At 39.8% G+C, this 27,999-nt stretch overlaps 1 protein-coding gene across 2 annotated transcripts; it reads right to left on the bottom strand.

The window, feature by feature from the left end:
- On the bottom strand, window positions 1–27,999 carry iffo2b (intermediate filament family orphan 2b). 2 transcript variants are annotated; one of them, XM_006783249.3, is made up of 8 exons: window positions 26,958–27,999; window positions 8,755–8,815; window positions 7,305–7,400; window positions 6,204–6,374; window positions 5,174–5,322; window positions 4,558–4,729; window positions 4,317–4,415; window positions 1–3,263 (listed from the first exon to the last, which is right to left on the bottom strand). In XM_006783249.3, the coding sequence occupies exons 1-8, from the start codon at window positions 27,458–27,460 to the stop codon at window positions 3,030–3,032; spliced, it is 1,485 nt and encodes a 494-aa protein (XP_006783312.1). In that variant the 5' UTR covers window positions 27,461–27,999; the 3' UTR covers window positions 1–3,029. The 2 variants fall into 2 exon arrangements, with proteins under 2 accessions (XP_006783312.1, XP_035760525.1); XM_035904632.2 differs by having other exon boundaries at window positions 4,558–4,759.

Consider the following 27,999-nt stretch of genomic DNA (forward strand, 5'->3'; position numbering starts at 1 on the left):
TCCAATACACCCTTTTATTCCATTTTATCCCAATATCAATTGAGTACATTCATAATTTTGAAACTGAATCAGCCCTCCACCCACATGAATACATTGTTTCAATAGTTTAAGCAAACAATAATAATTATAATAATAATAATAAAGAATGTACAAATCCAAACAAAACAAACTGAAGTAAATAAAATCAGCTACTTAAAATTGAAACAACAGGATGCAACCTTTGAAGCAAATGAAACACAAAGACCAGTAACAGTAACCACTACAGCTCTGCAGATTCTACCTTAGTACGGCTGCTCTTTATCACTCTGCCATGTCTATGAGGTTAATAATGATATTAACAACAAACACAGGTATGTAGTGTAAAACTTGACAGGACAATTAACACAACCACATAGTCCCGCAGATAAAAACCGCTCGTATAAAACCCCTTTATTAGTATGAAACATTCACATCCACCAGGACCTAATTTACATACATCTAGACCACATACTGTGAGTCGGTCAGCTTAAAAACCTGTTAAGTACACCAAAACATAACAAGGTCTCCAATAAGCAAACAGCACACCATGTATCCCTGGGTTGTTTTTTTAAATAACAGCTACATGTTTTTTGTTTTTGCTCAAGCTACATTCAACAAAGAGAGTTGCTACAGCATTTTCAACCGATTGAACTACAACCTGCTTCAAAGTGACGGGAAGGTGATAATAATGGTTTGCAAGAATGGCTGACTATGGAAAAAAAACAACACATTTTTCCAAACTGTGGAAAACTGACACTGATCTGTGGTACAAACACTAAGGCTGCGCAACTTTCCCGAGTTAGTAGGACTCAGAGCTTGATATATGTCTTTGTCATGTTACTGTACACGCTTGCTTTGATTGGCTGGTTAGTGTGATGGCGACAGTGGGGTGAAACACTGTCATTTGTTGTTATGGACTTGCTCTTCCTGCATGTCAAAATGATGCTCTGTGTACAGTCCCAGTAAAACAATGGCTCTTTGATGCTTATCAGGCTGGTTTTATTTATCAGCAATAAGAGTATGATGTTTTCTCTGTGAGTAAGGCTGCTCCCCACTCTTGTCTGATATAGTCAATTTGTTTTAGTATGGGTGTTGTGTTGTGGTAAATAAATGACCACAAAAACATATGGAACTAGTTTAAAAACAGCTGAATATGGCAACATAACACAGTTTACACCTTTTGCAGTTAACCCAGAACGATTAAAAACGGTGAAAAACACACTTTCTTTCTGCCGCGAATACATTTTACAGAGACACTGTCTTGATTAAAAACATAGCGCATTGTCTGCATTGCAGCTTTTTAAAATTCAAAATATAATGTTATTTAAAAAAGACCCAGAGCTCCTTTTACCCCCACAAGCATGCTAAAACAACAAAAGGCCAGTATTTTAACATTCTGTTTCTGTAAAACTTCAAAATAGAAGTAGCACTTGATCTGTGATCTAGCAAACCGTACATATACTATCATACAAAGAGGCGATAAAAAGATCACTTCTGTCCCCATGCGTCAGTCAGCTTGTGAGTGCGAGACATCTTAATCTGTTGCAGAAAGACAACTACAAAATAAAACAAACACAGAAAAGGCCTCTGGGGTTTACGATCACATGCCTACAGCCCTCTATGCAAGGTCTGATGTTTCTAGCCCCAATACAGGAGAGACAAAGCAGGATGTGCAACCTGACTACAGGACAGCATGAAATAGTCTACAATCAGGAGTTAAACCGAAATCACGTGTAACAACAAAAACTTCTTCCTACTAAAGCACATGAATGAACTGAATGTATACGTGTTAGACGTATGTGAAAGGGAAGCGCTTTTATGATGTGACCTTTGGTTTTAACTTGTTTGGCTTTGATTACACTGATGATTCATTTTACTCGATAACTTTTAATAGAACTTCTGGATGTGATCCAATTTTAAATGACCCGCCTTAGTGTGCACAAAGTGCACAGGACAGAAACAACGTCTCCTAAACAAAGTAAATCTGAACAGCTTCAGCAGCATAACATCTAACCTATGCTTACAGCGCTTATTGCCATGAATGAAGGTGTCACAAGACGCTGTTCCAGTTTGTTTTACTACTGATGTTAAGGAAAAAAATAAACGACAACAAACATCTGATACTAAGATTATTTTTATACATAAACACAAGTTCTTAAACTGATATATAGAAAACACCTGCTTTATTTAAAAGGCTAGGGGTCTTAAGAAAAACAAGGAAGGGTGAAAGCCAGTCCAAAAAATAAGGCCAGCTAAATTGCATAGAACTTGAGTAGTGCACTGATGCATCAAAAGGCTGTGCTCCTTTCCTCTGTCAGCTTTGGCAAACCCTGCAGAGTTCCCTCAGAAACCAACAGAAAACCCAACATAATTTGTCTCCACTTCTTTTTGTCTCCCCAGCAGAAGACACTTAAACTCCCCAAATCCCCAGTTTAATTTGGATTGCAAGTAGCCCAGCTGGGCTCAAATAATAATATAAAATGTTCAAATTAAGGAGACCCAACATTTTGGAATCTAAAATAAATATTCAAAAATGTAAAAGGTGGATATATTTTTGGTGAATAACGTATTCGTTCTCGACTAAACAAGGAGCACAATATGTACTGTTGTCAATTCCTTTAGAAATAAAGGATCGTAATAGGGTAGAAAAAAAACTTTTCGGCCCATTTAAAACATTTCTTCTTCTTATCCCAAAAATGATTTAAAGCTCTGGACGAGGATCCAGCGAGGCAGCAGTGAGGAAGAGAGCACAGCATGGTTTCTTTACGCACTCTTTATCTCTTTGCCAAGCAAAGACGTCCCCCCCCACCACAACTTTCTAAACAACAGAAATAGTATAAAAGCACCAGTTCTGGGTCTGCACCAGTGAGGACGACCGAGAGAACTTTAATTAGTAGGTCAAAAGGGCCCAGATTTAGATTGGTCCGCCTTTCTAGCCGGGCCTTTAAATCCCGTGATAACCGGGGACGGGGAGACAAGTGGAGATGGGACAAAGCCCAGCAATGCAGTCATCAACTAACGGCGACTTCAGCTTCTGCGTCCTTGTCCGAAATCTCATCCTGGATCTCGTCTGTGTTCCCTGAGTCGCTGCTGGCCACAGAGCTGAAAGAGGGAGAGTTCCTTCCGCCTTTAATCATCCGTCGACAGGTCTCCATCTGAACATCAAGGCCTCTCTTCATGCTGCACATCTCCATGTACTCATGCAGATGTCTGTTCATGTCACTCTTTGCTGTGGCCAGTTCCATCTGAAAGCATAAAAAACAAGATTCAACACAGAGAAGAAAGAAGGAGGAGAGTAAGGACGAGGCCAAACTAAATGTTTATAGGTGGGTAGAAACCTCTTGAATCATCACCTTGGATTAGCATGTTAAGATGCTAAACCTTGCTAATGACTGTAAAAACAAAGCTGAACTCTCTGGAAATACAATTAAAAATGTCTCATTTTCTACTGTTGATGGGGGCAATAAGAAACAGCTACTGCAGTTCACTCTAAGGCAGGTCCAATTCCAAAGAAGAATGACTTGAAATAATAAAATTAATCAAATCAAAAACTTAGCAAACATTTTTCACCAAGTTTATATGTCTTCACCTCCTTTGGTCTCAATCAGTCATAATTGTCTGGTAGCTAAATAAATCAAAGCCAAAGAAATCTTTGCACTTTACTTAACAGGTATGACATTTATGCCTGATAAGGCATGAATCAGCCTTATTCCAAGAATGAATCAGAACTGGGCTGATTCATTCTCTGGGAACCCTGATTGTGCAGATGTGGTGTGTTGCAGTTTTTTTTTTATCACATTTTAGACATTTTTTATGTATTGGTAACCTTTCAGTGTCTCATTTAAAGGTAATTTAAGAGCAATTTAGCCACATTTGACTTATCTAACGTACAAAATAAGGCTCCTTTGAGTCATGCTGTCTCTTTCTGGGATATAAATTTATTAGATCACCACTCAGTGTAAGGTTCATGCAACAGCTGCCCTAAATTACCAGTATTGCTTATTAATAAAATATATTTGAATGTTTCTGTAATGGTTAATCTATTAATGGTTAATAGTTAGGATGTACAAGTTCTTGAAATGAAATGCCATTTTAATGCTAAATTATTATTATTTATTTAATCCTTGAATTTTCCAATTTATTCTTTTAGAAAAACAAAGCATAAGAAAAAAAACCTCATTATTATTTTTTGATTAAGATGCCAAATTACAGTTTTTTCCTCGCATTCCTGAGGAGAAAAAATATGTTTTAGTGGTTGAATGAGCACGTGTTGTGTGGTCGCTGGTAGGTCCGCCTACCTCGATCTGGCCGATGGTCTCCTGGTACTCCTGCTCTCTGGTCTTAAATAGTGACTCTGTTTCGTCAATGAGGCTGCCAAGGCTTCCATCCTGGGAGTCCTTAGAGAGCACAGACAGAAACCTCATTCATCATGCATGAATAAATGTCTTACACAGCAGCCACAGCAATGATCTATACTGTGAATTGCATGACTTTAAAAACCCCATGCTGTCAAATCATCTTAATGCACACAGGACTCACTGGATCCGCAGCTTCGCTGGTGCCCTCACGGGGGCAGGTGGTTGTGGTTGTCGGCGCCGCGAGGGTGTATGGCATGTTGTAGTTCGCGAAGTCTTCCCACAGCAAGAGAGTCTCCTCGTTTTCCTCCCACGTCAGACTGTCGCAGTCGTCGTCGATTTCGAACGTCTCACGCCTGGCAACAAAGGAGTTATCTGAGCAATGTCTGTGTAGGACAAGGTCAGAGAATGGAAAGGAAAAGAAAGAGAAAGATGGAGGAAAGCATAACAGCCAACATATTCAGCAAAGGTCATAGGAAACAAAAGAAGTGCTATTAGGGTAGACAAAAAAGGGAAGTAGAAGGAAAACAGAAGTAGCAAAGGAAAGAGCCAGAAACTGTAATGTTTCTTAAATATTCTAAGTGTTGGTGGTAAATAAATGGCCATATATTGATATCTGTTGTGTTCTGCTGAATGAGCACACTGACTGTTAGCTGCAAAACTGTGAACACCAGAGGGAGATGAAGGAACATGCCGGAAACTATACTGGCATGCTGAAGGTGCAGAGCTCATTTAATTTGATTCAAAACAAAATACCAGCTTTACTTTTGGTGCATATATCCATGAAAAGTGTCGCTTACAGCTGGTTAAGCATGCGTTTCATTTCATCCGTGATGTTGAGCGACCCGGGGACCTCCTCCTCTGAAGTACTTGGCTCGGCATCCATCTCTGAATTCTCCTCATCGGACACGGCTTTGCGTTCTTTTCTCTTGCAGCAGGCCATGGCACCCTGAAAAACACAAAGACTGTTTGCATCTACGGAGAACCTAATATATCTCATGATTAAGCATAATTTTGGCAATTTAGAGCACGCAGAAGTCTGTCAAATACTAAGCAAAAGGCCTAATGTTTTAGCTCATTTTCAGTCATGACCCTGCACTCATCAGAAGCCAGAAAGACGCAGTGCAAGACATGTATGCTTAAAGTTAATATACAGCAAATAAAATAACGTAGAAATTAATATTTTATAAAAAAAAACCCTACAGAACAGACTGTGTTTTTCTGCACATGTGCATGTATCTCTTGTTCGCATGCGTTTTACAAACATGCATAAATGTTTTACGCTGACAGCAGGCTTCATAAACTCATCTACAGATCAATATTTATTGGCATATAAAAATTGTAAATTGACAAATTTCATTAAAGGTAGGATCGTATATAACGTGTGGCACATGAGAAGTCACCAGCTTGGTTCACGGAGGATTTATTCTTGGGCTTCAGCCAGCAATGTCGGCGCAATGTGATAACCTTGTGTGTAGCGAAAAGTTGGCAGGTCAGCATTTCATCTTTTGTTTATGTGTGTCTGTGTGTGTGTGTGCGTGCATTCTGTACATAGGTCTTCTCCATGTCTATATTTACGTGTTTGCATGAGGGCATATTTGCGAACATGCAGCTATGGACCGATGCCCATTTAGGGCGGGGGTGTCATTCAGTGCATGATCAGTTGAGAATGAAAGAAACAGTCACCACACAGCGAGCGCCTGGAAGATTTCATCTCATTAGTGCCGAATTTCTCCTTCACAATACAATTTAGGTTCTTCCTGCATATACTATCGGCTCATCTAAGAAACTGGGAGAGAGCAAATGAATCCGGGGCAGATGGACACTTGCCTTCTCAGGAAGCGACCTTGCGGGACTAACGTTGAACATTTTTGACATGTCCTCTGAGTTGCGTTGCTGAGCCACATCGCACAGTTTGGCCGTGATGTCAATCCGCCTGCAGATGTCCATGTCCACCCTCCTGGCTTTCTCCTGAATCTTGGAGTCCAGGTCAGACATTTGCTGTATGAGGACAGAGAGCGGCTCTTTAGATGACGTTCATACCGTCGTGATTATTATTATCAGCTGGTGTTAAATTGCGTCCCACATTTCCATGCCGACTCTACCCACACCAACATAACACTGTCATTTTTATCTGAATGTTCAAATTCTGCATCGTATTTATTTAATTATTCATCTCAACAAGCACTTGCAAAATAATGTTAGTGCATTCATCTATGTGCAGTTCAAAAACTATACTTTGGCCTATTTATTATCTAATAAAAAATATGCAAATTCTGGTCTGATAAGTATGCAGATGCAGATATGGAGCATGGAAATATGGATATTTTTTTCTGAGCAATTATATCCAGAGGCACAAATACAGACTGTCTAACCAAAGTAGGGTTTTAACTAACCTATGCCTCCTAAAACATCCTCTACTTCTGCATCACTTACCCTTCTCTTAATGCAAATAACAGGGTGTAATGTAAAGCAAGCAAAAAGAGACAAAGAATCGAAAATCCATCACTGACAAAGTAAACAGAAGCAGGCTAAACAACAGTATTTTCCAAAACAAAAACAGCATGTGCATATCCCCAAGCATTTGCGAGCTGTGACGTGCCCCCCTGCAGTTTATCACAAGTGAACTGTATATCAGTCTGAGCAGACTTGCCAGGGAACAATACAGTGCTGCACAGAACAGGAAGTGCTCTGGATCTACAGCTGCTGTCTGAGCTATTTCAGGAATATTGTCTTGGATGATTTATGGTATTTTATATACTACATATATATATAAATTTTATACCTGTATGCTACAGGAGGGGTCATGCAGGGAAGTAACTGTCAATGTGTCAACTCTTGAACACTAACCTGATTTATTTAAGTTTGGGAGCCAACACAGTGAAAGGAAAACTGATAATGACTTCACCCTGGTGCTAAATGAACACTTACGTCGCTCATGAGACTCTTGAAGACCACAAGTTCAGCCTTCAGTCTGTCCACTTTCTCATTAAGATCATCCTGGACCTCTGCTGCCTCCTGGGCGCTCTGAAAAGGATGTCACAGAGAAGAAAGCAAGACCAGGAGGTTTATATTTGCATGATCAAACATTTGCTTTCACTTGAGGCTAATTGCATTTTAGGATATTGACCACAGTGTATAAGGACAGGAAACTAGATAAACTGACTGACAATTTAAGAACCTTATTTACTCAGATAAAGGGACTGACACCATTCTCCTGCCTACAGCCAGCTTACTGGCTCAAAAAGAAACCATGAATCTACTGTACCTACAAGCACCACAAAGTTGTTATTTTATTCGGGCCTTTATGTGCTGTACTACTATTTCCCAGTCTCATCCTCACTGTATATTTTCAGGTAGAGCACAAGAAGCACACAGTGTGGGAGTAGGATCATTTTTATTTTTCATCTATCTCTCAGCAAAAAAATAAATAACAGTATTTTCCGAAATGTCAACCCATCCATTTAAACTCTGCACTGGTAGTTATACCTGTTTTTGAACATTACGTTCACTACTCATATAGTATTTTCTTAAAATCTCACAAACCCACAAAGATGACTATTTAGCAAGTAGAACTGAAAGGCTAAAAGTTCAGCCTGCCTTGGTTTAATTCACCACCAGAGGAGTACCAGCTTTTGTTTCTGTGTAGCATACAGCCCTCTGGCTCTGGGCCCTGAATATAAATGGTGCTTTTGCACAGAATTTACTGCCTTTGCAGAAATACCCACCTCTTATGCATACAGCGACATCCGCCTGTGTGCTCTAAAAGGTTAACACCCCTAGGGGGATACCACTCCACCTCTCTATCTGGGATTTTGCTGACCCAGAATCTAAGACATACACTGATGCTGTCCCAGATCGATTTGCGCAAAAGCCGAAAAAAGCAATGGATGCCAGCTGGTTGAGACACTAACAGTAGCTGGGACTGTGTGTGTTGCAGCGTCAATAGAGCCTCAAGGTGTGACACTTTAAATTGATTTTACCTCTACATGTATTCCTTTCAACTCCTCTGAGCAGAAACATAATGGTGGAGTGTTGGTGATATTTGACGTTCGTATCTATATCAAGGCCAGCAGGCTCTTCTTGATGGGTTTGTAATCAGGTTTTTCTAATCTGACAACCAATCAAGCATCCTCCTGGTTATAGCTGCTTCTAGTCCAGCTCTGCTGAGACCACACAGCATAACACTGTATGTTTATGGATGTGTTGTATAGCAGTTTTGCAAATGCAAATGCATGCATGCACATGCCATTTTCCAGATTATTTTATATATTCCCCATCTGCATGTACTAAATTGTCCTTACCAAGCCATCAAATAGCTGTGCATCAGTATGTTAGTAGAATATATGTTATTGTTTGTGTGTTCTTAGTGTTTCCCAACCTGCTGCAGGGATGTCACCGTTGACTCCAGCTGCTCTCGTTTGGACAGCTCCTCTTCCCATCTGCAACACAGAGCACAGAGGTGGGTCAGTTACCGTCGGGCCTGTCCCCAGGGGCCCAGCAGACAGTGTAATGGTACTTTTGTGGAGTTAATACTCCCATCTCTGATTACAAAACGTCCTTGACAGACTGGGACCACACCCACAACCCACACACCATCCCACCACCCCATTTTTCGATCTTTTGTCTCCTTCTTCTTTAAACAGTGTCTTTACAACCACGCTGCTTCAATGAAGACAATAAGGAAGAACTGAGTCCCATCCTTCTACAAACACTGCTCGTGAATAGTCTTTGAAACATGACTGACTGACTGGAGTTTTCCTTCATGCCACCATGCTTCAGTCCTGTCCCAAGTCAGTCCCACGTTTGTGAAGTCAGAAATGTGTTTTTCAACTTAATCTTTCTAATGTTTGGTCATTATACATTTGAAGACACTTACTGAAATTCCAAAATGTATAAAAGATAAGCTGGGCTGAATTCACTACACCACACCAAACAATCTAGGCCGATAAGTCACGCTTGTGCTTAGGAGAAAAAAATACTAACTTGCTGATATTTAGCAGACATAAAAGAACATTTTGCTCAATAACAACCTCATGGTCAAATTATTTTCCACCTGTCTGCTATTAATGACTTTGCAGCATTCAGTGCCAATAAACCTACAAATGGTGACTCTACCATCACCACCAACTGCCACTGCCATCTATAGAGTCACACCACCAGTGCTGCTAAAAATAAACCACCAGACCCCCCTGTTAGCTGAAAGCTATGATTAGCAATGCAGGTCTTTCCTCCCTTCCTCTGTCGCTCTCATCATATAACTCTCCCGCACCATGGCAGCTCTGTATAAACAAAATCAGGAGCCTGCTCAATTTGCAGTATGAAGCTATTGCACACAAAGCACAGGAGGCTCAGGCTACTGCGTCGGTCAGTTCAGCGTTCTACTAATACCCACTGTTCTTGTGCCCCAGGATGAGAGACAGCAGATATGCTGAGTCACAGATGCTTCCCAAAAGACAATCAGAATGAACAAGACACTCATTCAGGAATATGAAGTAGCTGCACAGTATGAGACACTGTGGGCCACAGAGGAGGATAAAAACAGGAGGGGATTTCTGTGAGGTTGTGCGAGAGACCGAATAAGCCAGTGGGAAGAGCGGTGTAAGTAGCACATGCCTAACCATACATGTTTACTGTAAGAGAGAAAGCTGACATGGGATGAACACTGCTTCATTGCGCGTTAGATCATCTATAGCCTTCACAATGGAGAAGCACACCACAGCCAAAAGTCAGAACACACGTCACTAGAGATTCACTTTTCCAACAAAATAGGCCTTGTTTCCATTCAGGATCCAGTGAACGTACACTGTCTAATTAGAGAGAAGTATTCCCTGGCAGGGCGTGCCAGCATGCATCGTGATTGAAGCCTTGTTGTTCTAAAAAATGCTGGCAGTGGTGTTTACTGTGTCCACAACACTCTGCCCGTCTGCAGCAGAACTCTGGCTAAGGTCAGTGAGGTTCACAACTGCATCACATCCTCTGCAGACACAACAGCACCTGCATTACGTGCTGTCTTACTTGTGTTGTCACTTCCTGAATGCACACTAGAACCTTTTCATTCAGACTGTTGGTGAAATCATGGGAATATAGGATTCCCTTGATTTATAGGAGTAAATCAAGGAAATACAACGCTATATATCACCTATCAAAAGTTAATTGAGTTACTAAAGCAGCTACTGCTTTCACATTATTTGGAGCCATTACAAATCACCAGTCCATAAACGTACCTCAGACACCATCATTGTAAGTTTCTAGATAAAAATGGCTAACCCAAACAAAGCTGACATTCCAGCAAAGTTACTTCATCTGACCTGTCTGCCATAGCTGTGGCTCTGCTTTTCATGTTCCTTTGGCATGACTTAATCAAGATGAACACCGGGAGTCTCCTTACAAGGACAAAGACAGCAGGAGGATTAGAGTCTGTGTCAGCTCATGCACATCTGTTTACTGCCAGACACAGGCTCTGAATCACCGCCTAATAAATTAAAAGGTGTGCTGTTACAGATGTGTTTATTCTGCTGAGAACGTCAGCTTGAATTTTAGCAATATATCAAAGAGATTTCATTTCTGTCATATTCTGACATCTGAGATATGCCAGTATTATTCTGATTTTAGGACCATTCTTTGGACATACATACATATTGCACAGACACACACACACACACACATATGTATGTATATATATATATATATATATATATATATATATATATATATATATATATATATGTGTATATATATATATATATATATATACATATATATATATATATATGTATATATATATATACATACATACATACACATATATATGTATGTATATATATATACATATGTATATACATATATACATATATATATATATGTATATATATATATGTGTATATATATATATATATATGTATATATGTGTATATATATATATATATATATATATATATATATATATATATATATATATATATATATATATATATATATATATATATATATATATATATATATATATAACTGTATTTATAATGTGAGTGTAGAAAATATTTTCTGCATGCAAGTTTCACTTAGCCATTAAAAGCACTCTACACTGGTGCTTTGGCATCCGTGTCAAGAGTTTAATTATGTTAAGTAAGATTTCATTCAGTCCAAAGACGTGCAGTGGGGTGAATGCCCATATGGGTGAATGTGGGTGGGAATCTGAGTGTGAATGGTTGTTTGTCTCTATATGTTAGCCCTGTGACAGACTGGTGACCAGTCCTGGGTGTACCCTGCCTCTCGTCCTATGGTAGCTGGGATAGCCTCCAGCCCCCCCCCCCGCAACCCTGAAAAGGATCAGTAGAAGAGAATAAATGGATGGATGGAAGATTTCATTCTATCTAATCTAATAACATAGAGTAATATAAATCAATTTTTGCACTGGAGTAGAACATTTTTAAAACGCTACTTGATTCTTCGTGATTCATGTAAATCAGTGATTTAAGAGAATACTGCAGTGTGGTACTGAAAGAGGAACCTGAAGTGTATCACATCAAACAGACATTTCTCATATGTTTGTCTGTTGAACAACAGCATTCCCGCAGAGCTTGCCAAATAACCCTCCCTGCCTTGTGTGGTGTGTCTGGGAGCTACATTTGCACGCAAATTGCCTCAGTGTTTTCCCACTACAGCGCCCGAGGACACGGAGCATGCACCCATCCAAACCTTGATCCGCACCTGATTCTTTGTAACGATAGTGCTCAAGGTGATAGTTTTATGCCACTCATAGTGATTTACTGGTGAAACTGTCAGAGTGAAAATAATTGGAGGTGACTATCCAAAGATTACTATCTTGATGATTAAATGTTCATCAGAAAGGTCCTAAACACTTATGCAACAGGCAGAAACTATTAAAGAGAGCATGGAATATGCAGTAAAAACCAAAGAGAGCATAGGGAAAACTTTGAGGTGTGGTTGCATATCATACCACAAAGCCTCCGTCGTTCATCGCAAATAAAGTTTTAGTTCAGCCAACACCCTGTTTCAAGTATGTGATATACTGGAAAGTGTTTGTGTGTGAAAGCTTTAAGAAACCAGGCAACAAATTACAGACTCAAGCACCAATCCTACATATTAGAGCAGATTAAAATCCGGCTATTCACAATATTTTTCTGAAGTCAAAAGCGGCTTGCTCTTTTGTTTCATAATCTTTCTTCTATATTAGGTCCATATATCACTTGAAAACTGGTATATATAAGAGGGAGACTTCGAAATTAGTAAAAATGTGTTTCTCAAAGATGCAACACATAGAAATGTGCCAGTGATTTACAAAAAGATATGTTGGTCTGACTGAATTCCTGTATGTTTAGCACAATATTATCTAAAACAATTAAGTAATTGAATTGTGAAAACTATAAATCACATTCCTTCTTTATTAATAAAGTTTAAATGTATATGGGCACAAATCAGTGTCTGTTTTCTCAAATAACTCCGCAAAGGGGAACCTTAGGCGAAACTCTATTAAGAGATTTTAATGGCACAGTGACAATAAATTCTCACGCGAGCGGAGAGAGAAAAGCAGGAAGCCCTGCATGATAACAGAGTGAGGGATCAATACATGGGACTACGTGCGGGACAAACACTTAGCCATTTAGTTGAGCTGCTTGTATGAAATGAGGCCGCTGACAGCTTTGATAAATCATGTCTAAACCTCCTGAGTACTTGTGATTCCTCCGGTGGACAGCTAGAGGTGTCTATGCGATGTCTTCTAGATGACACAACCATTCGCCATTTTCATTAACATTCAATCAGCAGGCTAGTGTCTCTACGTTTTCTGTTTTATGTGTCTTAAACATAGCCCTCCTAACCCAGACAGGGCACAGAAACCAGCAAGAGGCACCAGTGTTGCTAAGGGACCACAGATGAACATGCTTATGTTTTACAGGAAACACAGCATGTTTCAGTTCTTTTGATTTCTCAGAATCTTTTTTCATAAGAGGGGTTTTGTTGTTTTCACTTTTTTTGTCACTGATTTTTTTTAATTACATGTTTTGATGGATTATCTTCTCCTCCTCCTTGAATATGTTTATATTTTTTACAGGTAAGATTAAAAAAAATGTAAAAGTTCTTGTTTTCCACTTGTTGTCCTTGCAGGGATTATTTAATTTATCATGATTAAACTGAATCACAGTTTAATCTGACAGAGGACGAAGACTCTACATCCATGATGTTGTCTTAAGCAGTGCTCTGTGCTCAAAAACAATGCCTGCTAACCTGACGATGATGCTAACAATACTGACGCTAGCATGCTGAGCTGGTATAATATACAGTGTTTCCATGCTAAGATTTTTAATTAGTACTCAATGCAAGCTATAAGCTGAGCCTGAGAGGACTGCCATTATGCTGTAGTTATTAATTAGCTGAACCAACAGATAACATTTTTAAAATCCTGAGGACCACAAATCTATGTACCAAATGTAAACGCTGGTTTATTAAAACCTAACTGACAAATAAAATCCTACAACACATATTTAATAATCCAAATGAATCCAAAAGACATCAGATGGTGTCTTGTGGTGTCTGATCATGTAGGGTCTGATGCAGGGACACTGGCAGCAGATATTTTTGGTCCCATGGGTTTTGGGATTGCTGGATTGAAAGGTTACGTGTTTGGAGATCTGTCTTGGGGTATTTGTCATGTTCCTTGAGCAGGGACGTGGGAGAAGTGGGTTTCTTCTGCTTGGTTTAGATGATTTAGATGATTCTTACGCAACTTTTCTGAGCACTACGAAGTTTTTGGACATATAGTACTGTAGAAATGTTTATCTTATTTTAGAGTTTAGAAATGTGTTAACATAGAATGTAGAATTATTGTAGAGACACTGACACTGCCCTCAATGTGATAAAGGCCTGACTGTCATGAACTTAGGAGTAGATTGTAGGAGACCCCTCCCCCAGTTGAACTGTGAAAGGTCTCAACATTTGACCTGGATAACTGTGGTCTGGAAGGGAAATGGTTTTTTTATGACCTCTAGGGAGTCACCTACACCCACAGTGTTTTAACTGTCAAGCACACTCACTTACGCGCGCACACACATACATACAGGTATGCGTACACAGTCACACACGAGCACTCACAAAGACAGACACAGAGTTTGCAGCACACTGTAGGGGGGTTTTATGATGGGGACGCCTCTATAAAGCTGGCTGTAACTAACAAAGGGGTGAAGATTTTGCAGAGGGACACACCGGCCTCGTCTTCCCTTCTAGAAGTGCATGCTTAAATGAAGATGAATAAAGATGAATAAAAGTTTTGTGAAAATGACTACTGAGTTCCGGTGCCGTCTCTGGATGCCTCGACGAATAAAAGAACAGGGGTAAAACTGATTTCGCAACAGTTTCTCTCACTGAGATAAGCACATAAGAGTTTATTCAACTTCAGATTATGTTAATCGTCTGGCAATGATAATTTTAACACTCCGTTTTCTTTTAGTACAGTTGTTTATTTTAAGTTAAATATCTTCCGGTCTGTCTGGGAATACAAAAACTGACAAAAGACAATGATAAAGCCGAAATCCACCTACAAAATAAATAGAAACAACCTTTATGCCAAATTGGTCTTAAATGTACTTTGGAGAGAGTGAGAGGTCTGAATGATCACACCAAATTAGGGCTGCAGCTACTGATTATTTTAGTAATCAAGTAATCCATCAATTATTCCATTGATTATTCGTGTAATGGGATAAGAAATACTTTTGTCTTGTTAATAAGCAATAATAAATATTCAAAAGAGAACAAAAACACCATTCTTTCAAAATCTAAAAATATAAAATAGACTAAGGCATAAATGTACCTTTACTCTGTCTTCTTGAAAAGCTTTCTGACATAAACAGGAGGCACGTATTTGTGCTGCTGAAAACAGATGAGATGATGGTCTAGATGTTAATAATTAATATAAATAATAATTCAGTGTTCCACCTACTAACCCTCAAGTCCGTGGCTCAGAGTTTAATGGCCCATGTACATTTTATTGGCTTGTATAAAAAAGCTTTTATTTCTATATTTTTAAACATTTATGCAGTTGAATTAATGCAATATTTTTTAGTATTTCACTTTCAATCTGAAAAATGTTACAAGAGCCTTGAAGTTAATATGGTCTAGTACACCCGATGGACCCCTTTAGATTCACCCCTGTTTGCTGCTGGTATCACCTCCATGGAAAATAGGACGGCCAGCGTCAGCCTTCAGCAATCTGTATGATTTAACCAGTCTGGTATGACACTGGTTCATCTGCATATTTTCATACAACTTCTGGAGACTTACTGCAGATTTTATTCTCACGCTGCTCCTAAATACTTTTTTTATTGCAGGTCTGTTTTTAGTCGCAAATGTGGGTGAAACGCTCACGTTTACATTGTTCTTTACATCGCATGCATTAAACGAAACATCGACTCAAAGAATTTGTATTGAGAACTTTATACTTTTATACTTTATAATCAAATTATTTGAAATACTCGATGAGTCATTGCAGCCCTTCACCAAATTCGTATGTATTTATTATTATTAGTTTATTAGCTAAGACTATTCATGGCATTATCTAATACACAGATGTGCTTGGATGGGGAAATCCAAACCAGTTATTTACTTTGCACAGTTACACATCATCACATGGTGTCTATGCACACACGTCTGTTATCTGGTAACCACAGTGAATGTGGCATCTAACATTTCAACACTTGTCTTTTTATCTTCTCTTATGCGTTGACATTTTTTTATTTAAAAAAAATTTCATTTTAATTTTAGTACTTTTTTTTGGTCACAGTATATTTACACTATATTGAAATATCACTACAGCAACATTTTAACATTAATTTACATTAACTGGTAAAGAAATTCACAAATAACACACGTAACATTTCATCCACTATTTAATTAACTGATGCTGAAATATGTTTAGGCATTAACACACTGCAGTTCTGTACTTGCAGACGTTTAATAAAGCATTTTTTAATTACACCGAGACTAGTCCAGAGATGTAGTGCTTCTTTGGAAAAGGATTGGGAAACCAAATAACATTTAGGATCAGAGGTTAGGTACTGGAAAATATAATTAGCGAGTTTGATGGATGTTCTGTCTAAAACCAGACATCTGAGTCTTAGTTTAAATTCCTACAAAAGCAGTGAGCATCGTCACAAGCAAGCATGGTTAAAGCTTCTATAAGCTTTGTTTACGTCAGGGCAGTTTCACGGCTCATATAGCTGCTGCATGTCTTTACTCGGTGGACCAGCTTTTTCAAGATGAACTTGTTGCACCACAACAGGGCACCATATAGCTTGTGCACAGCTCATGTTCCTGGGTTTTGTTTTTCTTGGATACTTAAAGTAATTTCCACTGATCAAAGCATCTATTTGAATAGAAGGCTTGGTGCAACTCCACTTGTCCTCCCTTCACATTAATGGACTAAAAGATAATTGGGAGCAAGTGTTGTAACATGTCTGACCTGCGCCCAAGCCTTGCTGCACTGGCTTTTCCAAGGTGTAAACTTGACTTGTTTGCACTAAGCACATGTATTATCTAATTGCTTAACTCTCAAAGCCAGTCAAGGGCCCCTTTTCCTTGGCCTGAGGCATACTACAGGAGAGCAACCAATATAATGGGCGTTCACAGGTAATTATCAGGAGATTCAAACTCTTTGACCGAAGTTCACCCAGAAAAAATGAATAACTGTTGTAAAAGCGAGGTGTTTATGAAGTTAGTGATTTTATGATCTGCATGGACTTGCAAAGGTGTTGCCACCGTGAAAACACCCCAACTTAATAGTTTGTTTATGCTTACAATAGTTGGCAGTTACATGTCTGGCAGAAAGACCGAACAGTTTCCGTGAGCAACAGTTTCATAATTACTGACATGAACCTGAAAGTGAAATTTTTACAGTGAAGTCAATTATTTTTTTCTTAATTGTTCTTATGCAATTCATTGGCCGCATTAATGTTTTTCTTCTCAGAACTCAAAAGAGTAAAGAATACAAAGATTCATCTGCCTGCGTATCATATTTGTGCAGTATGCAGGAGAGGGAGTGACAAAGCATTGTGACAGAAAATCAGTTTCCCCTGCAGTCTCCATAATCCACACTGCAAACTGACCCCACCCCACATCCTACAAAGAACACTACTCTACTGTTAAGTTGTTATGTTCCCACTGATTTATTCTTGCCCTATTATAGTGCTCTCATAATAGCTCTGGGCTCCTGTCTATTGACTTAACATACACAAAGATGTTGCGTTACACAAGAACTGTAAAGACTTATCTGGTAAAAACATCTCATTAAATCCATGTCCTAACAGTTTTATTATTTTGGGAAGGGGGGGGGGGGGGGGTTTGCTGTGCAAATGATGTGGATTTGTTAGAATCACTGCAAATGCATAAGACCACAATCAACAGCTTGCAAGTCTGGGCCATGTTTGGGTGGAGTACACAGGGAGTGACATCCCATCAAAGAAAAAACAGAAGATCAAGATATTCACTTTTGGCACAAATCCTCACTGGCCAGGGTGTGTACAGGGAAATTATGTGACACATAATAGAACTATGAGACAAACATCGTATTGTACGTCTGTGTACATACACCTGTTTCACGATCACTGTCATATTTCAATTAAATCAGTTGCAACAATCTGAATCTAACGGCCTACAGTTCATGACACTGTTTCATAATGCACTGATGCAGTTTATAATGGATGTAAATGATCCACCACTTTCATTAAAAGAACTTTAAAAGCATACAACAATGATAGCATGTAGCACCTATGTTACAGTTTAACATCTCAACGTGTGCTCTACCCACTCTACCTCCTGAATTACAGCTGCCCTGGTATTTTATTAGAAACACACTTCAATGTTAAACGTAATTTGCTGATTTTCTTCATTTTTCTATGCCTGCAAACTGGCTACCTTTTTATTTGGGTTGCTGCACTGATGAGTCAAATATAATCACAACTTCTGAATGACATAAACCAGCATGACTTATTCAAGAAAAAAAAATGAAAAGATCAATCACTAAAAGACTATGGTTTTCATGTATTATATAAAGTGTTTCTATGAAGAAACACAAAGACATAAGAAATAAAAGAAGAACACTTGGCCTCTGACCTTGAGGTCGAGATCAATGAGATTCAAATTCTTCTGAGATTTTTTTGTAGATATACCTATGGTAGCAATTTAAAGCTCCTACGTCGCTTTCTTCTTGAGCTATTGCATTCACAAACGTAAGTGTCCATGCCACTCGCCCGCACAGCGGGGTGATGACTATACCCCGTCAGCCGTGAAAGGCTGATGGGGTAAAGTACAAAAAAGTACAAAAAAATCAATCAAAGGCTAGGTGTATGACCTAGATTAAAATAGCAATAGCATAATGTACTTGTGTACCAAAATAACCTGAGAAAGGAATACCCACTGCTACTTCAATAGAAAGTCCAACAAAGGAAACAAAGAACAAAAACCAGGAATTGAAAATAAGTAAACAGAGACACAAAGAGTCTGTTAGCTGTGGGGAGCCAAAGCAAGAATAACGTATTCAGTGTGTCTCTACAAGTGGTCAGTCACCAGAAGCAAATTACAGCTATGGTTTTATAAAACACTGCTTAATATGTTGATTAGAACTGTTTTGGATTATTTAAAAGTTAAATATGGTGAGGTCGACAGCAAAATTTAGATTTCTACATCTAAAGTTGTAGCCACAGGGCAGCTGTGGCTACAACTGTAGCTTGCCTTCACCAGTGTATGAATGTGAGAGTGAATGAATAGTGGAATTGTAAAGCGCTTTGAGGAGTCCCGAAAAGCGCTATATAAATGCAATCCATTATTATTATTATTATTATTCAAAATAAAGTGGATTTTGAGTTGGTTTTGAGGTTGCCGTAGTCAACTTACATCGCAATAATAAAGTAAGTAAGGAAATAAAAGTTATTTATATTGTGCATTAAAAACCAAAGAGCTTTACAATAAAAACAGTTTATTGAGTGAGTGTGTGTTTTCAAGTTTCATAAATTCAATTTTTATATTTTAAATTTTAAAATTGTTTGAAAAGTAAGTAAGTAATTCCTGAGACTGTAACTTTAACTCCATGTAGCTATTGTTTTCATTCATTTTCTTTACATTTTTACAAATTTCAAATGTTTGCCAAGTAGATTTCAGTTATTTTGTTGCAATCTGAATATGCAGTCCTGACTATGGTTAATTCGTTACTAACCAACCCTGCTCAAAATCTATAGAAATGCAATTGTTAGGCACTGCCTCAACCCACAAAGGGTTCCTCAATCTTTGCAAAGTTAGGGTGACAGACAGAGTACCCTATCTCCTCCAATTATAAAGGGGGAATTATATCAATGAAACATTTACATAACAAGGAGAGCATGAGATTTCAGTGGCAAATATAAGAGCCAGCTGACTTTCATATGAGAGCTGATGCTAAATTAAAGTCAGGGGTAACTTGCTTATTAAGTATTGCACTGTACTACTGAAATATCTACTGCCAGAGCTACAGCTTCAGCCTCATTCCTCCAACTCATGTGAGGGAAGTTGGGGAGACATGAAAATAACTGTTAATAGGAGCTTTAATTTAAATAAATAAATAAATAAAAAATAAATGCTCTGTCTCCAGTGAAGAAAGCTGCAGTGTCAAAACACAGCTCTGGTTTATATTTTTAATAACCGTTGACGGTCTTAGCAACAGAGAAATCAACAACAAATAAATGCTTGAATAAAAAGTTGCAATATTATCAGCTGAAACTGATATATTTAGAGATTCAATTTTCCGAGTGTTTTTTCAACAGGTCATGACTAAAAATTGGTGTTAAAATCACTAGTTTAAACAAACATTTACTTTCTTTAACTTGACCAGCTTTTGCTGATGCAACAGCTATAATGAAAATGTTGCCACAGAAGGTCAAAGCACTTTGGCTACGTTCACACTGCAGGCGAAAGCGTATCAAATCCGACTTTTTTGACCCTATGCGACCCATATCCGATCATGGTATGACAGTGTGAACATCAGTGTGATCCGTCTTTTACATCACGGACACAAGACAGACGAGTCTCACACTACATTATGATTTCCACCAAGCTCAAAGGGAAGGCACATGTGGACGTCTGTGCTGGAAGTTCAAGCGCTGAAACATATTTAACACCACTGTCATGCTCTGACGCGCACATGTATGTTATATATAGTGCCCAAAGTGCCCACATATGTTTTTGAAGTGCCTGGTAAACCAGCAATTCCTCTCGAATAACAAGCTTTAGAAATACAGACATTATTAAGTCAGCACGCTGTGCCAGCATATTAGGAGCTTTAGGTGCAAAAGCAATGCAAACTGAGCAGATCTGAACCGAAAGCCAAAGGCACATTATTAGGTCTATATAAAGATTAGGTCTGTTGATTAATAACTTAATCTGTCTCCTGCTTTCCCTGCAACTGTCGCAAGGCTTTCCAACCCACAAAAAAACCCTTCTGCACAGTCAGTTCAGTCTATATTTGCCATAGCTGCTTACCACCGACAGGTGCATTCCTGCACTTTTAAATATGGTAATGCACCACTGCTCTCAGCTGTATCGATACCCATGAATAATCAACCACAGCTGCATAGCACAGCAGCAGCTCCAGACACTGAGAGAAGAAAGGCTTGTGAAGGGAGATGGGGAAACACTATAAACTAGGTTTCCTCTTTTGCAACGCCGCTGCTATAGCATCTTCACAGTAAGTGACAGTTTCAGTCAATTATTGTGAACAAATCTCGTGAATAAACGACAAACACTGATTTAAACTACATAGCAATATTATGTATCTACATAAACCTGTCAAATGTAACAAGTTACCAGTAGCAAATTACTTCTTTGCAGTCCAAAATCCAAAATTATTCATGATTTTATCAAATAGTGCTTCCATTAAAAAACATTACTCACACAGTAGAAAGTAAGGCATCCTCAAGGTGTACAGACTGATAAACTTTTGGTACTCCTTTGTAGTGGCTACTTGACCTTTCTGGCTCATAATCTTTTACAGCCAAACAATCTCATACCTAAAATACCTCGTCACAAGCTGCATTCCTCTATGAGTCTGTTGCCTTCACAGACTCTCTGTGGTGTTGAGAAGAAGGTCCTTCTTCTCTTCCTTCCCAACTTATCTGTGATTTTGGGAATCATTGATCATTAATGTATTTTTGGATAAAAGTTGAGGTGTACAGCACAGACAAATAAGCAGTATCAGCAGCTCTTTTCCTTTACATATTTCCACTGAGTATAATCCAGGTTTGTAAAGCTTTTAGACCTAACAGAATGGATACGACCTACGATTCTAAAGTCAGCAATTTGCCTTGAAAGATTAAAAAAAAAAAAACATGTTGTGAACTAAGAAGGAGCATAGACAAACAGTACAGACTCTACTCTGGAGCTCAGTAGCCTGAGTGAACTGATCTCTCTTTCTCTTGCTCTGTATCTCAGCAGCAGGGTGCCTTCCACTTTGAGAGGCCCCAGTTCAGTGCTGCATGCCAGGATGTGGCGCAGGGCTGGCTGGATGATGAAGCCTTGGTGCTAGGTGACGGCTTAGAGAAAATCCCTCTCCTGAATAGACGGCCTGGATTATAAGCAGGGCAGGTCAGCACCAGAGACGCACACAAAGGCTCAGGAGCTCATCAGCACAGCGCTTTGCTCTTCATCAGGAAATATGATATTTGAAACATAATGCAGGCGCTGACTTTGGAATTGCAGTTTTCCTCTCCCTGTAATTTGTTAAAGTAGTTTACTGATTTTCAAAGGAGAGGCTCAGCTTCGATGTTCACCTCTTTGACGCACAGGAACCGAGATCAAAGGCTCGGGAAAAGTGTCTTTACTGAATTCTCATCGCATTGATCCACGCACGGCTAAATTCAGCTACATGTGAATTATTCATGCCGGAAGAACATGCCCTGGAGGCCCAGTGACTGTTCTGCCTCCCCCTGTCTCCACACTGTGATCCAGCAGGACAGTTGTTTGGCCTCAGATCACTGATGAAATAAACAACCAATTAGGAGTGGCCACCGCAACGACTGGGAACCGCCGATCTCATATCTCAACTGGAGCTCAGCCTCTCACTGACATGTCCTTTAACGCTGCAGTGGAAACTGCACTGGAAAAGTTGGTTATAATAATGCAAATTATACAGCTCTCAGAATTTGTATCCATCAGCTCTACTTAACATAAATGCATGCCGTCTACAGTATCATTTATGTACTTCTCTTTTATCTTATATTTTTATGCACCTATTTGAAAATGTATCAGCACGTTATTTCCAAGAATAACTGCCGTCTTTCACTCCCTGCCTGTCCTCCTGTGCGGCAATCTGCATAATGGCAAAAGCCATCTGCGGTATCTCTGTGCAAAAAATATAAAATGCAAAACTTTAAGCAAATTGCCACCGCCTATGAAGACAAGACAACTGTCACAGTGAACTTGGGTGTGTTGCCGGTTGTCAGATATGCTCATCGGCTTCAGCAACGCTTCTCATGGCCTTTCAAACATTATCACATAATGACGGCAATTACTGGGAGAGTCACAATGACACCCCCAAGTGATAAAAGTATAATGAAGAAGGAGGAATAAAAACAGTGTGAACTGGGTGTGCTGGCAATGACCTTACCCGTCTTCCTTTGCACGGCTGTGACAGAAATGTAACCCCACAGTCCCGACATTGTGGCATTACGTGGATGTTCATTCAAGTTGGATGTCTGATTTGTAGCGCTTCTTCTTTGACAATAGGTACAGTATGCTAGTGTGCGGGAGACAGACAGTGGGACTGTGTGTGTTTGAGCAGGGAGACTTTTTCACATGACAGCAATGAATTAAAAGAAAGAATCTGATAAGTTAGGTAAGACTTTGGATAAAATCCACACGAAGTTAAGAGCTTTTCCAGATGCACAAATACAGATTAGCTTTGAAAGAACATGCTGTTCTCTATACAAATAGGATTTTGAACAATGGAGAGAAACTGATTTGGATACAGGATTGAGGCCAGTTGAGATTTTTGGAACAATGAACTTTGAACATTTTATTTGTGATAGTGCATCGCACAACAACTCGATTTCTTCTTCTCTTTCTCAGTCTGCACCTGCAGCAGATCTTTCTTAAATGTAAATCATTCCTTAATGAACTCACACTTTTGGTTGCTGAACTGCACTAACTATACACTCATTGACCACCTTCGGTACACCCAGCTAGAAGTGAGTTGAAACTCTTTTGTCTTCAGAGCTGACTTAATTCTTCATTACATAGATTCGAACGGTTGCTAGAAACATCCCTCAGAGATTCTGGTCCATATTGACATGTTAGTATCACACAGTCGCTGCAGATTTGTCAGCTGCACATCCCAAATGTGCTCTACTGGACTGATGTCTGATGATTTGAGCACATTGAACTTTTTGTCATGTTAAAGATGCCCGTTTGAGATGATCTGAGCTTCGTGACATGACGCATTATTGTGCTGGAAGCATCCATCAGCAGATGATACAATGATAAAAAAAACGACACTCAATTGGTGCTAAGGGTACCATAGAATATCAACCACACTGTACGACCACCACAAGCCTAAACCACTGATGGAAGGCAGGATGGATCCTTGCTTTTAGGTTGTTTACATCAGATTCTGACCCTACCTCTGAAATTGTAACTCATTAGACCAGGCAATGTTTTTCCAGTCTTCTATTGTCAAATTTTGGTGACTCCATGCAAAACGTAGCCTCTTCTGCTGCTAAACAGGTTGTTGTGCATTCAGAAATGTGCTTCTGCATACTTTGTTTATAATGAGTGGTTACTTGAGTTACTGTTGTTCTCCTATCAGCCAGAAGTGATCTGGTCGTTCTCCTCTGACATTAACAAGAGCTTTCACCTAGAGCCGCTCACTGCTATATAGTAGGAGATAAGCAGTTTCTGAAATACTCAGACCAGCTCGTTTGGCACCAACAACCACATCACATTCAAACTCACTTAAATCACCTTTCTTCCCCATTCTGATGCTTGGTTTGAAGTGCAGCAGGTCATCTTGACCATGTCTACAAGCCCAAATTCATTGCGCTGTTACCCTGTGAATGGCTGATTAGCTATTTGCATTTAGAAGAAGATAAACAGATGTACCTAACAAAGTGGTTATCTCTACCTCTTTTGTTGTATTTCATATATTTTCTTTGAGAAAAACATTCTTTTTCTGTGTCTTAGATGCTTTAATGGTTTCCATTGGCACTGCTCACATACATAACAGATGATGCAAAAGGACTTTTTAAAACATTATTTACCGAGTATAGTCTATAGAACAATAGAGTGCACAATGTCTGCAAGCAGGTTTATGATTATTTATATTGTACCAGTGAATATTTTTTTACATTTATAATTACTTAAGTTCAAATTTAAGGTGAAATTTAAGTTCAAAGATTAGACAGATTGTTAAAATTTGTTACTTAAGTTTCATTTTGATGTTTCTTGAAAATCTGACCAGTGTTTTTTTCTATTTCTGTTAATCTGGTGTTTAGCATTAATCTCCCTTCCATGTATTCAAGCAGCCTCTGCAACATAACATCTCATGAAATTAGTTCAGAGTGCATTGTTTTACCTCTTGGTCAGAAAGAGCTTCACTGTAAAATGTCAGAAGTAAACATCTGAACAGCTCATGGTAACCATGTTGGAATGCAAGTGGCCAAACCAGAAACAAGACAACTGCCGATCCATCTTTTTGTGCGTGTCCACACTGCTAAAACTTTAATAAATCACCCTGAATGTGGGAGAGCACTGTGGTCGCCTCCAAGGGGAATGAAGACGCCTTACAAAGCAGTCTGTACGACACAGAGAGGCACAAAGGGGTGGAGGGCCTGCAGAAGGGTGGAGTGAAGGAATGGCTGAACACAAAGAACACAGAACAGAAAAGGCATGGCAGGATGGGGCTCAGGGATTGAATGCTGAAACGTGACAGTAGTAAAGAGGATTTAGACTGGGAGACAGAAAGAAAAGCAGGGCAGTGAACTCAGCGATGATGCAATTATCAAGCTCAGAGCAAGGAGGGAAAGAGAGAGGCAGGCAAATCAATAACAATGATTATTGGCCCATAAAAACATGCTTGGAATGCACTTTGTTTGTCACTTATCCAGGTGTAAAAGAAATTCCACAACACTTGTGATATAATATACATTTTAAAAGCAAACATGTAAAGTCATTTTTGGATTTCAGCTGTAGGAATTTTAAATCTGGCCACTCTCCCAGTCTCTGCACTTTATCGTCCACAGCAGAAATGCACAAAAAAGGATATGCTGGTGTTACAGGAATGACTGGACAGGATATCCAGTTTCCCAGAGGAGTGGGAGAACACACACATTCTGTGTCACTGAGTCAGTGTGCTCACACGGAAGTAAGCGTTCGTCATAGACGACCTCACCGACCAGACAGAGGCCTGTAAAAATGCCTCTCTGCTTGAATCATGACGCCAAACAGAAGCAGGCAGTTGCTTGGCAATCCCCACACCCCCTCCAGTAGCCGGCCAAGACGGCCAGCAGTCACACACTCACAGTCAGCTGGGGACCCTACAGTGAGTCCACAGGCGGACACAATTAGTATGACTAAAAAGAGAACAATTGCTGAAAACTGAGCCGTGCAAAGGAATTTCCGCAGAAATGGGAAAAAAACGGGATCAGTTAAATTCATGGAAAAATGTGTTTGGTTAACTAAAGTGCCAAACAGCCACTCGGCTCTCGGCTCTGAATACTTCATGGGATGTACTAGCTCAAGTGGCACTCTGTCACTGTGATAGCTGTCATCACTCTCCTCTATACCTGTCAGATGAGCATCTGGATATATTGTCTAACCACGTCCACATGGGAGAAGAAAAGCCACAATAATAAGTTAGAAGCCAAAATTACCAATCATGTCTCTTAATGAACTTTTTTTCCCCCTTGACAGACAGATCAGTCCTCGTGTTCGGCTAACTTCAATCCAAAGTAAATGTAGAAGTTTATAAAGAGACAAACGTGTGGTTTGTCTTGTGGAAAAAAACTTACTGATGAATGACTTTAAAGACTACTTGAAAACTGGCTGAGTTCCTGCCTAACTTCCCAAATACTGAGAAACAGTTTTGCTCAAAAGTGAACTATTTAACATGTGAGAAGTGTATTCAATAGCAATTATATTCCCAGATTTACTGTAAAGGAAAACATGTTTCCCCTTTATAAACCGCTATCAACTTGACTCATTGAATGAGTCAGACCTTTTGTGTAACTAATTACAATCTAGAGTATAATAGGGAATAATTGCAGGTATTGTGTGTCTGTCCGTTATGATATGACATTTCTTTTAAACTTTTCAGTATCTTTGTGTCTGTGCATCTATGTAAATGCAAAGGAAAGAGCTTAAGGGAACAGCTTCCCTATTAGCAGCTTTTTATCAAGAAATACATGTCGGTGGTGGGGGCTTCACCATTCACTCAAGGCCTTAAATTTCTTGCTGCTCCCCTGCAAACTACAACTGGACATATCCTAGCTTGAGATTATTTGAGCATATAAAATACCCGCACACAACTTTCACATTAATAGTGTTTACTTTACTCACTTTTTCCTGTACTCGTCCCTCTCCCGCTTGACTTTGGCCAGCACGTTATACAGAGCCCTCAGTTCTGGGGTAATTGTGTCAATTTGCACACCAACTCCGTCCGGATGCGTCCATGTCACCCCGGGCCCTTGCAGGGTCTCAAAGCGCTCCCCTTGCCTCCTGACGTGGGTGAAACTCCAGATGGTGCCCGGCAGTCTCGACTCGGGACCGTCCGTCTGCACGGCGACTTCACGGGTGTAAAGGTGGCGGTACTGCGGTCTCTGCAGAGCTTGCTGCAGCTGGCTTTCCAGCAGTTTGTTTCTCCTCTCCAACTCGTGCACTTTGGCGAGGAAGCAGCGGAAACGCAGGTTGAGGGTTTTCAGCACGTGGATGTTGGAGCCCAGGTCGTTTCGCAGGGCGCTGGTCACCGCGCCCGACCCGGTGGGAGCGCTGCAGACCGGACCGGACGGAGTATCGGAGAAAAACAGCGAGCTCATGTTGGTAAATAACAAAACTCCGTTCATCCACCTATGGCTCTGTCTGGTTTAAATAAAACAGCAACACTTGTGGTTTCTTTATCGCTGCATATTCCTTGAAAATCCCTCACTCCCTCGGGGTGAGTTTCTCTTTACAATGCAGATGCAGACAGTGATTCAGTGATTGAGCAACTGGAGAAGGGTTGACCATCACTATCCCCGCTGCTGCTACTGGACGTTTAAACCCGAGATATTAACAAAGACCCCCTTCAGCGTGGTGTGGGTTCACACAACGAACCAGCAAAGTCCCTTAAGAGACACAGCGAGCATCATCTTCTGAAGGACCGAGAGGTTTGACGCAGACCGCAAGAATCTCCAGCAGCAGCAGCAGCACTTCCCGTCACCCTCATGTCTCCGTCTGCCTTTGCTTTGTCAGGAGCTGCTGATGCTGTGCGAGTTCATATAGCCAGCCGACGGAGGAGGAAAATGGTCCACCTTCTTTCTTTATCATGCCTAGTTTACCGCGGCTCTATCCGGTCTCCATGTGGTGCGGTGTGGCAGGATGCAGCGCCGCAAAGCCCGGCCTC

This window comes from Neolamprologus brichardi, chromosome 5 (genome assembly GCF_056152115.1).
Source record: "Neolamprologus brichardi isolate AB-2024 chromosome 5, ASM5615211v1, whole genome shotgun sequence".
Classification (NCBI taxonomy): Eukaryota; Metazoa; Chordata; class Actinopteri; order Cichliformes; family Cichlidae; genus Neolamprologus; species Neolamprologus brichardi.

Bases quoted from the DNA above. Each gene is read 5' to 3' on its own strand.
- iffo2b (XM_035904632.2), bottom strand. From the start codon at position 27,460: ATGAACGGAGTTTTGTTATTTACCAACATGAGCTCGCTGTTTTTCTCC. The intron at 5,323-6,203 runs GCAAGTGTCCAT...TGTGTTTTTCAG, and splicing joins CAAGGTCGCTTCCTGAGAAG to GGTGCCATGGCCTGCTGCAA. The intron at 4,416-4,557 runs GTGAGTCCTGTG...GTGCTCTCTAAG, and splicing joins CCAGCGAAGCTGCGGATCCA to GACTCCCAGGATGGAAGCCT.